The sequence below is a fragment of the Myxocyprinus asiaticus genome, chromosome 11 (assembly GCF_019703515.2).
Source record: "Myxocyprinus asiaticus isolate MX2 ecotype Aquarium Trade chromosome 11, UBuf_Myxa_2, whole genome shotgun sequence".
Taxonomy (NCBI): Eukaryota; Metazoa; Chordata; class Actinopteri; order Cypriniformes; family Catostomidae; genus Myxocyprinus; species Myxocyprinus asiaticus.
Window position 1 is genome coordinate 21456836 of NC_059354.1, and position 13198 is coordinate 21470033.

The 13198-nt window shown below is 40.1% G+C and overlaps 1 protein-coding gene across 25 annotated transcripts in view; it reads left to right on the forward strand.

Moving 5' to 3' along the window:
- The window catches only part of LOC127447859 (protein mono-ADP-ribosyltransferase PARP4-like), a 63142-nt gene extending 56336 nt beyond the window's left edge, over nucleotides 1-6806 (forward strand). For all 25 annotated transcript variants that reach the window (XM_051710000.1, XM_051709999.1, XM_051709998.1 and 22 more), the window contains 6 exons: nucleotides 12-137; nucleotides 633-2574; nucleotides 2667-2800; nucleotides 2890-2992; nucleotides 4180-4312; nucleotides 4400-6806. In XM_051710000.1, the coding sequence (XP_051565960.1) occupies nucleotides 12-137; nucleotides 633-2574; nucleotides 2667-2800; nucleotides 2890-2992; nucleotides 4180-4312; nucleotides 4400-4601 (2640 nt within the window). In that variant the 3' untranslated portion in view covers nucleotides 4602-6806. The remainder of the gene's footprint in view (nucleotides 1-11; nucleotides 138-632; nucleotides 2575-2666; nucleotides 2801-2889; nucleotides 2993-4179; nucleotides 4313-4399) is intronic.
- The last annotated feature ends 6392 nt before the right edge of the window (nucleotides 6807-13198 follow it).

Below are 13198 nucleotides of genomic sequence, written 5' to 3' on the forward strand. Positions count from 1 at the left end.
GCTCTGTGTAGGACCAGAATCAGCTTGACACTGGATTCACAGATATTCCTAAACTGATTGCTGAGGAGGATGTGGATATTCTGTCATATATGGGCTGGACTGAGGAGAAGCAGACTGCTGGTGATAACGAAGAGGAGGTATTGTCAAAAACATAAGGGTCTAGTAGAAGAAAACATTCCTAAAGCTCCATTCACACTGATAACGACATAGCTGACTGTATTCTCAGTGAGAGTTGGTGATAGTGGGGTATAACAATAAATGCATTGATAGTCGTTCGTCTTGCTCATGATATGATGAATAGACATTATATGCACTGTTTGTATACAAACACTTTTCCCTCTAGATTTTATTGCATTTTATTATTGCAGCTTATTTATGCCAGCAATATATCTAATTTTTGATCAGATTTGCAAAAGCTATAGTCAGTTTCCCAGCCCACCAACAATGTTAGGGCGTCCAGTGGCAGGAAACTCCACTACCTAACAACAGTACAGTAACCTGTCGACCTCCAGCAATAAAATGGCTCTCAGTGTGAACAGGGCTCAAATGTGATCAAATAAATGACATGGAATGTAAATGTAGCAATCAGAGAAGGAAAGTTTTCACCACAATTAAAACATTTTGACTTGCAGCTAAAATTAGTGGAAATCATCAGTGGCACCTCCTGTGATTATGAAGATGCTCCTTATGATTTTTTCGATGACATCTTGGATGGAGATGGTGAAGGTTATTTGTCTCTGTCAGACTATGAGGGATCTATGAGTTCTTATTTTAAATCTAAAACTGAGCTAAAATCATCAAAAACCCACACTGGTTTCTCCTCTGATGTTGTTTACGGACAGTGTTACAATAATATCTTTGAGGAAATCCTTCCATCTCCTCCTTCCCCTGTCTTCAACATTCACAAATTTAAACAGAGCAAGATAGATGGTCTTCACACCATGAATGCCGCATATCCCTCTTTAAGGGCTCAAAGATGTGATTCAGTGCATCACCCTAACCTTTCCACCAAACTGGTTGCTGGTTCCCCTTCTGAGTACTATAGCTCAGTTCCCTTCCCTATGGATCTCTCCATAACTGCCTACAGCCCTTCTGCTCCTCCCCTTGGTGCCAAGATGCAAATACCTTGCACCACGACTGCCATTCTTTCCTCTCGTTATGAGCATGAAAGCGTTCCAGTGCCTCCACCTGCCACCAAGCCTGACACCTCAGTGCCTCCTTCCCCTCCTGTTATCATTGCTGGTTCCCCACCTGAGAACTGGAGACCTAAACCTAAGCCTCTCTCCACGACTTACAAACCTTTTTTACACCTCTGTGATGACATGATGCTGGAACCTTCCCTCAAAAGTGTTAAGCCTCCCTCCCCCCTTGCCTCCATGCTTCCCCCTCCTCCAGCCCCCTTTTTATCATTGCCTGTTAAACCCATAATACCTGGGTTGCCCTCTTATGGTCAATATGGTAGTCCTACTGATGCCCTCCAAAAGTCAGTTGAGCCTGAACAGTTCTGTGGGTCCTCAGTCTCTAATTTGAGGTCTTCGTTTATGTTTGGAGCATCTGTTCAGCATCAACAACAAGGCTTTGGGATTTCTGCCTCTACTCAAGTTGGCAGTTCTGTTCCAATGCCTCCCCCTGCCATCAAGCACCAAGCTCCTCCTCCTGCTCTTGCCACTGGTGCCATGATGTCTTTACCTTGCTCCAGGAGTGACAGGCCTCCCTCACCCCCTGCCTGCATGCCTTCTTCTGCTCCTGCCTCCTATTTCTCTTATCCTGTTAAACCCATAATACCTGAGTTGACCTCTTTCGCATATGGCAGTCCTAGAACGCATGATGCCCTCCAGAATGCAGCTGAGCCTGAAAAGAACTGTGGTTCCTCAGCCCCTCAATTTAGGCCTTCAGTTAAGTTTGGAGCATCTGTACAACAACAACAAGGAGGCTTTGCGTATTTTGCCTCTCCTCAGCAACAGCAACAACTCTTTGGGATGTCTGCCTCAAATCAAGCTGGCGGTACTGTTCCAATGCCTCACTCGGCCATCAAGGACCAAGCTCCTCCTCCTGCTCCTCCCTCTAGTGCTATAATGCCTATAGTTTGGTCCATGAGTGGCAGGCCTCCCTCACCCCCTGCCTCCATGCCTCCTCCTCCTGCCTCCTTTTTCTCTTGGGCTGCTAAACCCAAAATACCTGAGTTGCCCTCTTTCACAAATGGTAATCCTTCTGGTGCCCTCCTGAACATAGCTGAGCCTGAAAAGGACTGTGGTTTCTCAGACCCTCAATTTAGGCCTTCATTTAAGTTTGGAGCATCTGTTAAGCAACAACAAAGAGGCTTTGAGTTTTTTGCCTCTCATGCTGCTAAAAGTGTTCCAATGCCTCCCCCTGCCATCAAGCACAAAGCTCCTTCTCCTGCTCATCCCCCTGGCGCCATGATGCCCTTAACTTGCTCCATGAGTGTCAGGCCTCCCTCTGCCTCCATGCTATCCCCTCCTCGTCTCCAAGTTTTCAGTACACCCATAATACCACAACAACAGCAACAAATGCGTGAACTACAACAACAGCAGCAACAAAGTTTTTTTGCACTTGGTAAGTTGATTCACTTTGATGCGGTTCCCTTTGTGATCAATGTTCAAATGGATTAAAACACCTGTTCATCCTATGTCTCATTTCTCATTCAGCAAAAAACAGTACCTTTAGTTGGTTAAGTGTTCAAAATGAACCAAACAAAATAACAGCACTTAACTTGGCATGTGCACCACGAAGACCACCTGACACAGTGGCCTGGGATGAGCTGTTTGAGCTTCAACATGAGGTATACACATCATTAATGCACTAAACATTAAACAGAATATAACTTATATAACGTAATATGAATTTTAATGCATTCTCTTTGGATACTAGGATGGATACTGGGAATGCACTGGGAGGCTGAGTAGTTTCCTCAGCCTGGATGTAGACTTTTTTGCCAATGTCTTCCTTAAGGAGAAAGGCATCTGTTCCTTGGGTAAAAATAAATTTTTTAACATGCCTGTTGCTGGTAGTTACATGTATGTGAGATGGGTTGAAATGGTAGAAAATGGTTAAAATTTTGAATGGAGGACAAACTGTTGTGTAATATACAGTTAGCATAGCATAGTATTGCACCTTCTTTTATTTGTACCTTACATTTTACTGTACTACTTAACATTCACAATTCATCTACCTCATCATTACCTGCTTTTCCACTATCGGGCCGAATGGTTCTGAGCACAGCGATGGCTCTGAAATTCACAGCTGTACTCAGGACAGAGAACCATGTTGGTGAAATGGCTTTAGTGACGTAGCGACATGATTGGTCACTTGATCAGTCAGTCCATTCTAACCCTGATTTCGCAGCACCACAGTGAAAAAAAGAAACTGTAACCATGCCAATGAGCCCAGGTTGGTACAGAATGGCACGATTCAGCAACAGTTACCATTTGGCCCAATGGTGGAAAAGCAGCTGTTGTCTGTATTTATATACCATTGCACTTTGTTGCCATTTAAACCTCATTATTATATTCCCTCACTCCCTTAATGTAGCCTACATGACAAATTTAATAGAGCTGAAGTAGTGATATGATCATATTTATTATAAATCTGTTTCTGCCTAAAGTACAGTTAGTGTTACTTAAGTAAATTCAAGGGTGGTGATGTAGAATTCTATGCCGAATTCAAATAGTTTCCGCTTCTCACGCCTAGCTTCTCACGGATTCTCACAAAGCTGTGAGTTTAAGAGTTCAAGCTTTAAGAGCTTTGCACTCGTGCTGCTCTGTCAATTGAGCAGTTCCATCTACAGAGCCATGCAGGTGCATTAGCCGAGGTTGTGCTTCTGACTGTGTATTTGACGCTGCTAAACCAGATAAACCGTGGTACAAATGCGTACCAACCTGTATAATTGAGAACCAACAGATATACTCCAAGTCTAGATAAATGTATTAATGCAAAGAGGAACTTGACGATAGATTTTATTATTATGACTGATAAACGCCCCCCATTTGTAACCTAACGCCCCCCTGTCTACTAATTTTATCTCAGCGCCCCCTGGTACTGCCCCCGTTGAGAACCCCTGATCTAATCTAATGTAATATCATCTGTTGTTTCTGCTTCATTTTTTCAAACATGCTTTTGTCTGTCAGAAACAGTTCCTCAATGAGGCATTTTGTCTGTCAGGTGTGAAGGCTCATGTGGACATTCTGAGACTGGTGGCCACTCTGTTGGTGCTGCAGCTGATTCGGGTGAAGAAGCTGGCAGAGGGAGAGCTGCTCCTGTCTCTGTTCAAGCTGAAAGAGTCCCAGGGGAGCAGGTAAGAGCACAGAGCACACATGTTCTCATGCAGCAGTGTTAACTGCTCTTTTTGTATATGCATTAGTTTGTGCTCTGTTCCATTCAGGCCAGTGCACTGGGAGGCAGTGAAGAGGGCAGTAGACTGGGCTTGCTGGGCAGACAGACAGTATCCATGTGTGTGCAGCAGGCTGGAGTTTGGCTGGGATTGGGACTCATCCACACGGCAGTTACTTGGCTGTGACTCACCACTCCCATTCTCCCCAATTATTCCTGTTCTGGAGAGGCGTGTGGATGTATCAGTCATGTAGAACCTGGGCACAGACGTTTCTATTCATTTAAATTTGTTGCTTTACTTGCTGATCTTTTAATATAGCAAAAGAGTGTTTAAATATTTCAAGAAATGAATTATCTGGCTTAAATACAAATAGTTAATCTGATGAGCATCTTGCTTGGTTTATATGAGAGGTGTTAAAGGAATAGTTCACTAATAAATTTACATTCTGTCATAATTTCTTCACCCACATGTCATTCCAAATGTATGACTTTCATACATTTGGAATAGAACACAAAAAAGTATATTTTGCACGAGGCTGGTTTACAGGGCTGTCAAGCTCCAAAAAGCACACTAAAAGTGGTTCAACTCTTCTGAAGCCATTCCATAGCTTTGTGTGAGACTGAAATTTAAGACGCAATTAGCTGAAAATCTTCTCCTCTATTGTAACTCTCATATCTCATTAATGCTTGCATCTAGTTCAAAGGATTCATATGTTTTGTCATGATATATTTTGTCATGATCGGTCATTAGACGCTTGTGTACCAATGATGTTTGACCTCATTGACAAAAAACCTGGTTAAACATGTCTTGAGGTGCCATGTTTAAATGTGCACAATCATGAATAAAGACATGGGTTTGGAGTGATATGAGGGTAGTAAATAATGACTGAATTTTATTTTTTGGGTGGACTATCCTTTATTAAAATTGCAAAATTGTTTGTGAGATGTTCTGTCAAACTGAATAGATGTTTTGGGTCATACATTATAGTATTCATGTAACATTGTAAATACATAATTAAGAAATGAATAATTTACATAATACACTAACAGTCAAAAGTTTGGACAAACTTTACTAACTGTATATTGTTTGTGATCTTAAAAAACCTTTTGAGTATCCTGGAGTTTTCCCATTTGGCCTTCCCTCTAAAACACCCATTGAAACACTGCACAAACTGCTTGACAAATTACTGCTTTTGTCCAAAACAGGCATTCTTTATAGATGGATAAATGATTGTATACTGACATGCCAGTGCTCCTTGTAATGGAACCCTCTTTCAGTTGGTGGCTCTAATAGGCTAATTTGATCAACTTTGATGAAGAGAATAATATATAAAAGTGTAAATAATATATAAAGTAGTGGTGTTAAAACATTTAAACAGTGATCTGTTTAAATGTTTTATCACCACATAATTTCCATACTTTCATCCAAGGGCACCCACAGGATTCTGATCCATGGTATGCAGAAGAAGAAAAAAATTGTAATCATTACTCGTATTTGAACCCCAGCAGGTATTTGTTTACATTATGCTTTCTTAATTCAAATGTTTTAATTTAACATTAAGTATTTAAATTTAGTCTTAATTTAAATTATTTTATGACAAACTTGCATTTAAACCTCTTAAATTGACAGTTAATTTGCACAATCTTTTGTATGCACAAGATCTGTCAATTCCTGCCAGCACAATAATGATTACATTACTAACAAAGCAATAGTCTTACATTTCTGATTCAAGTAAGAAGCCAATGCCTACCTTGCAGTTAAAAGTTCAACCTCCTGGTCCCTGACATGTCAAATTCATTCAGTACTCGCTCTGTTTATTCCAAAGTCTTTGTGAAATGTTCATTAGAGCCAAGTCTGTGATGCGCGTCTTCATCTAGCAGTTCCTCAAATATGTAGGATTTATGTGAACAAAAAAGTTCAGAAATTGTACTCTGCTTGCTTTTATTATTATTGTTTAAACAAAACGAGAGTCTGTCACAAAACATTACTATTACATTCTCCTTGTCAACTCCAGATTAACAACAAAATATGTCAAGCGCCCCGCCAATCACATTCTATCAAACATAATTACAGTGTCGCTGTTGGTTTGAAATGTCTGACCGCCTTTTATTCAGTTTGTAATTTTGTTTTATTTTTTTTATGTATTTTATACTGCTTTCATCTGTGTTATTTAGTTTTGATCGCTTCGCTATTATTGTAAAACAATGGAAAACAGTAATTATAAAGAATGATTAGGTGTGTCCAAACTTTTGACTGGTAGTTCATTCTTAATATAGTATAAAATTATTTAGAAGAACCATTGGTAAATACAGACTGTTATAGTAATTAACTGTATTAATAATGTGTAGGCTATAGTAAAATGGATGCTGTAACGCATTGATCCCATTATTTGTTTTTGAGTGCAGTGATGCCATATTTATAACAAGCAAAATAAATGCAATAAAAAGATTCAGAAATGTTATTCCCGGCCTGGGTAGCTCAGTGGTAAAAGACGCTGGCTACCACCCTTGGAGTTCACTAGTTCGAATCCTAGGGCGTGCTGAGTGACTCCAGCCAGGTCTCCTAAGCATCCAAATTGGCCCGTTTGCTAGGGAGGGTAGAGTCACATAGGTAACCTCCTCGTTGTCGCTATAATGTGGTTCGTTCTCAGTGGGGCGTGTGGTGAGTTGAGCGTGGTTGCCGCGGTGTCTCCATGGCAATGCGCTCAAAAAGCCACGTGATAAGATGCGCGGGTTGATGGTCTCAGACGCGGAGGCAGCTGGGATTCGTCCTCTGCCACCCGGACTGAGGCGAATCACTTCGTGTCCACGAGGACTTAAAAAGCACATTGGGAATTAGGCATTCCAAATTGGGAGAAAAAGGGGAAAAATAAAAAAAAATTAAAAATAAAATGTTATTCCACTTTAAGAACAGAAAGTGCTTGCCTTATTAAACAAATTACAGTAGTAGAATTTCTTTAGTGGAGCTGAAAATGTATTTATCAAATGAACAACACATACTGACAATTTAATCTTGAATTATAAAGAGGATGGTCTAGATGAGAACTTAATATAGGAATGTATTAACAAGTATAAATTAATATCATAATAAAAATAGGTATTACAAAGGTTTTGATTCAATTAATTGCTTTAGTGCTGGAATCAAGCAAATAGAAAGAATAGAATAGAAATGTGACTTAGATATTGTAGCCCAAGAATTCTCAATATCCTCCTTTGATCCTCTGTCCTTATTAAGCTCATATAGTTTAATTTCTTGGATGTGCTGTGTACACATCCTTTCTGCTCGCTTTTTGTCAATTTCTTCTCAATTTTCAACCAAGTGTTTATTTGTTTCCTTAGCAAGGATGTTCTCATACTCTCTTATAGTAAGGCTCCTTTTTACAGAGCATGAAGCAGCAGTCCTTCATAGATCTCCACTGATACTTTCACAATGAATCCCAACACTTGTTATCTTTGATATCAGCCACCATCCAATGATACCGAGAGCTATGCTGGCTATGCCTAATACCTGTAAAAATACAAAAAGAAGGAAATTCACTGGAATAAATCTGCTTGCAAGTTGTATATACAGTATATATGTGAGAAAAGAGTCTCTGAGAGCCCTTTTACTTTTAACCCTTAAGGAGGAAATTCAATGTGTGCCTGTCTGTTTGGATTATGTTTATCAGCCACATTGGTATTTAATGTATTTTTTTCTCATGTAGCAGACTTACGTTAGGATGGCATTAAGAAGCATCCTTACACAAGTTACTAGGCTGTGACTCACCACTCTCATTAATCTCCTAAATAACTATTTACAATGTAAGCAGTTTGCAAATGTTTGTTTGAAATTTTATCAAGCCAAAGAGAGCACTTACCTGGAAAAGTTTTTATAGCTCGTAATTATCATGTTTTCTTTAAAGGTGGTGTTCTACTTGCATGGAATGGCACGGAGTGTGGCATTAGCTTTGGTCATCAGACAGAGATATAAGTCTCCATCTAAAAGAATAAAATGCCCCCAAACCAATAAATTCCAAAAAGTTGAAGTATTTGAAGACAAACACTGTTGCACATCTCAGAGCAGTGGCAACAGACCTTGCATGAAAGTGACTTTGTTGTGTTTGGTTTAACCATCTTGAAAATAAAGAACATTATGACAGGAATGACCACTATGTAAACTTTCCCAAGAGGTTGACACTGAGCTTTACACGAGCACGGAAACTCTGAATTAAAGATGTATTGGAAAATGTAAAGCATAGCGGTAGCTAAAGTCACGTTTGCCATTTGGGACATTAGGTCATTCATTTTCTTTGGAATATCTGTCAGATGTGTCATTGTTGAAAATCAGGATCAAGTGAAGCTCCAATGCTCAGGTTCAGAAGAAAATGCTCGTTTTAGTCCTTTCTAAAATCTGGATCTGTAGGCTAGCCTTTACAAAAGTTGTTAAATGGCTATCAGGTTTTTAAACAGTCTACTTTTACCACAGAACCCAAAGGTTCCTCTTTGTAGTTGACCCTCAGACTTGTTATGCACTTATGCAGTGCACTAGGGTTTCACTATGAGCACTTCAGGAATTTTTACATGGCTGTTTATATTGCACTGATTTAGAGGAGGTTACTCAAAAAAGTTGATTATTTACTCTTGTTCTGTCTAATGTTTTTCTTTGAGTTAATTCTTTTTACTGTTCATTAATTATTTCCCATATGCATGCCCAAGACAGGTTATACAAGTTATTTCCAACATGTTCAAATTGGAAGTCGACATGTTGCTAACAAATGTTCCAGTACCCTGAAATTGACCCCAATCTACCGAGTTATGTAAAAACATCATCTCCTATCAGACATTTTTGCATCAGTTCAAGGTGTGTTTACCTTCTCCTGTGTTGCACGACTGATAGCATGTTGCGAAAACAGTGTCTGAAACCTGGGTTCCCTGGGTATGCGTTTCCCCCGTTGCACCTCCTTCATTCTGACATCAGCAAAGTCAGAGAGGACATGGAATCAGTACTGTAAATTGCTCCAAAATGGCCCAATCAGTCATGGTTTCCGGAGATGATAGAAATACTAGACGGTCCTCCATGGGAAATACCGCAGAGGTATCTCAAGCACAAGGCACGATTTGGCATCCCCAGCAAGAGCTGTGGAATGTATACGTGTGGCCTCTGAATGGAGCACGTCGGATGAGCCAGAATTGGCTCAATCAGTGATTAACACTAGAGGCTGGTCTGTCATTTAAACCACATTAAACCAATAAAAGGCTATTTGTCTAAGGTTTTATCAATGCCCTTCTGGGCTCAGATGGTTCGTTTGCAAGCCTTCTTTTTTCCCCACCATTTAATTCAGATGAATAGCAATCTATGCATATGCGTTACGCCCGGTAAGGGCATTGCACACATATGTTGAGTGCACCTGTCAGTTTAGGCTGTCGGATCAGCTCTTTATTTGTTATGGAGGACACACAAAAGGAATGTCCGTCTCTAAACAATGGATTGTTGATGCGATCGCCCTCACTTAAGATTCACAGGGCACAAATTGCCCAATTGGTGTCAAAGCGCATTCAACCAGAGGCATGGCCTCTTCATGGGCGTGCACAAACGGACAATCCTCGCAAAGCACGTTAGCGAGATTTTATAACCTGGACGTGATGTTCATCTCCTCATAAGTCCTCTCTGTATAGAGTTCTTCTTACATTCAAGCGGGTGAGCCTAATTGGTGGGCTACCAACTATAATCAACACAGCCGCCTGATTACAAACTTGTGCCCTTTTTAAGTACGGGCTTCTTCGTCATTTTACACAACCACCTGCATATAGACAGTTGTAAATTTCCCATAAAGTCACAAGTACTTTCATTGTAAAAAAAAAACTTCCTTCCCGATTGGGCTCTTGAAGGGGTTAATTCATACTATATGATTATGTAGTTCATATATCCATTCTAAGTGCTCCCCTCCTGGCTCACCATGAGGGTTATTCACTTGTGGTATACTCATGTCGGTCACTGTACTGCAGGACTGCGGCATCATGCTCTTTCGATAAGTACTTCCATAAGAAATAAAACTTACTCTTCCAACTATGTTGTAAGAGGGTTAATAAAACATACTGTGTATGTCTATATGGTTCATATAGATTCCAGACTGTGTTAATTTCCATCTGGCATCCGCCATGTGGGACTATTCATATATACTTTAATATGACTTATAAGTCATCGGCCGGTGACTCCTTATATCTCTATTTAGTGATATAACTCTGGGAGTGTAATGTCACGTAGTGCGGCATGATGGGATTCCATTCCCCATAGTGCTTACTGTAATGTCGAGTGAACTGAATCGATAGGGAACGTCTCTGGTTACACATGTAACCTTGGTTCCCTGAGATGAAGGGAACAAGACATTACCAAAGCTGGCCACACAACTACTTCAGAGTTTCATAATCGAGTGACTCACTCTTGTCCCTCACTCAGAAAATTCTGAAGAAATGGTGAATGAGCGCCCGCTTATATAGGCCTAATTTGCGCCTAAAGGGGCGGGGCTCAGACACCATTGCCAATCAGAGGATTGGTGTGATTGCATAAGGGTTTCAACAAGGTTGTGTAAGAAGGACACTCCCCATAGTGCTTATGGCAATGTCTCGTTCCCTTCATCTCAGGGAACTGAGGTTATGTGTAACCGGTGACGTTCTCATCCCACGTTGAAACCAGGACGCAATAACGTTCACACAATGACAAGCGCAATTCTGAGGTTCCATTTAGATTAGCCAAAGTCTCTCTAGCAAGTCAGTCCACTGCTGGCCATCTTTTGAATGCTCTCGGGAGGCTATTACCAGTCTAGTGCAGCTAGACCTATTTATTTGAATGTAGAAAGACCAAAATATCTAAAACGGTTGGTCAAGATTATGATCGAAGAACATATTTCAAATCAGCAATAAAATCTGACAATACTGGAATCATAAATTGTGATTCTTTACCTCATATTACGCTAAAAAACACAATTTTCCCATCTTGTATAGCTAATGTGCGTGTGCATTCTAAAGTTGATTGACATGTGATGTCTGTATCTAAAAGGTGATTGGTTCAGTTAACTGTAAGGCTGGAATTCCTTTCTACATCTGTTGACCGTTGGGCGCTCAGAGCTCCTTGGTTGAGCGTTCCAATTTCTCCCATTCATTTTAATAGAAGTGTCCCATCTCTGCTAAATAATCTCTGGATTAGCCAACATGTTTACTCCATTGACGGTTTAGGTTTGGGGTTTTAGTTTGGGGGTAGAGTTAATAAAATGTGAATTCCTCTTGACTGTATTACATAATTTACAACTCTCTTTTGGTGCCCCTCTGTGGACATTTCACCACCCATTTCATATTATTAAACTGCAGATATAAATGGTTAAATTAATCATTTCTCTGTTCTGTTTTCTCCAGTTAGCTCACAAATTATCTGGTTAGCCTATTCGCTTAGCATAGCGCTAACAGATTAGCCTGTTAGCTACACAGTGGTACAGTTTCTTCTCCTCTTCATTATCATCACATTTCTTCTTGGTTTCTCCTTTCGAATGAACGAGTTCTCCTTCTCCTTTCATCACTGTCACCACCTAGTGGTACGGTGTTCTGATTGTATTCAATAATAGAGCATTTAAGTTGCAGCATTTTTTATAATTTTACAAACTTTTAATTTTTTTATCTTTGTGATGGTTAAGTTTAGGGTTAGGTGTAGGTGCAGGTGCAGGGTTGATGTGGAGCTTCAAATAAACGCAACGAACACAGTGCATGAATGTGATAACCAGCTGTTGCAAGACTTCAGTATTTCTCTGGTTATTTGAAGGGCGAGTAACTTGTAGTGGGTGTGCTGTAGTGGTTGTGCCTTGTAGTGGGCGTGCCTTGTAGTAATCACTGTAGGACACAGACAGACTCTCCACACATTGCCATATGTTCTACAACACTTACAGCTTCTGCCTCTGCAAAGCAGTGGTTCAAATTTTGGGCAGCACAGACCGAGTTTAGCTGAAGAACTATTGACCTACTGAAGCCAGATTCACAGTGATCAGTCTGGAATTTCTAAATGGAAGTTGCTACTTATACTTAAGTTATACAGCACATACTACTCATAGTAGGAATACTGTATGTGTATATGTGTATAAATAAAAACGGGGTACACAATACAACATTTAAAAAAGAAGAAGAAGAAGAAAAGCATTTTGGATGAGCAATTACTGTCACTCTTTTGCAACTGTCAAACTATGCCTTGGCTCACTTCAAGCTGCACTGTGAGAGGGATTGGATAGTTGAATAAATATTTGGAAAGTGAGCAAGTCAAGTCATTTTTATTTGTATAGCACCTTTCACAACACACATCCTTTCAAAGCAGCTTTACAGAAGATCAGGCATTAACAGAAGATAAAACTGTAATATCTATAATGTCTTAGAGTCATCATTGTGTAGTTTGATAAAATATGATTGTGAATTGTGTTTAAAAATAAGTAATTAAATAATAATTGTATTTATAACCCCAGTGAGCAAGCCGAAGGCGATTGTGGCAAGGAACACAAAACTCCATAAGATGTTGGTTAATGGAGAAAAATAACCTTGGGAGAAACCAGACTCACTGTGGGGGCCAGTTCCCCTCTGGCTAGTTCCCCGCTAGCAGGTTACTTTAGGGCTCAGTTATGTCAACATGTGTTTTATCAGTAGTGTCCAGACACACTTCCCAGAGGCAATATTGACCAAGGGAAGATGTGCTGCTCTCGTTCAGTGGAAGTAAAGTTTGAAACCAGCTTCAGGGGATTAGAGAATGCGCTTCCAGCCGAGCTTATTAATTTATTGCTGTCTACAGAGATGCTGAGCAGAGTGGTAGATCTATTCATTAAAATAGGAACAGATTGCCAGA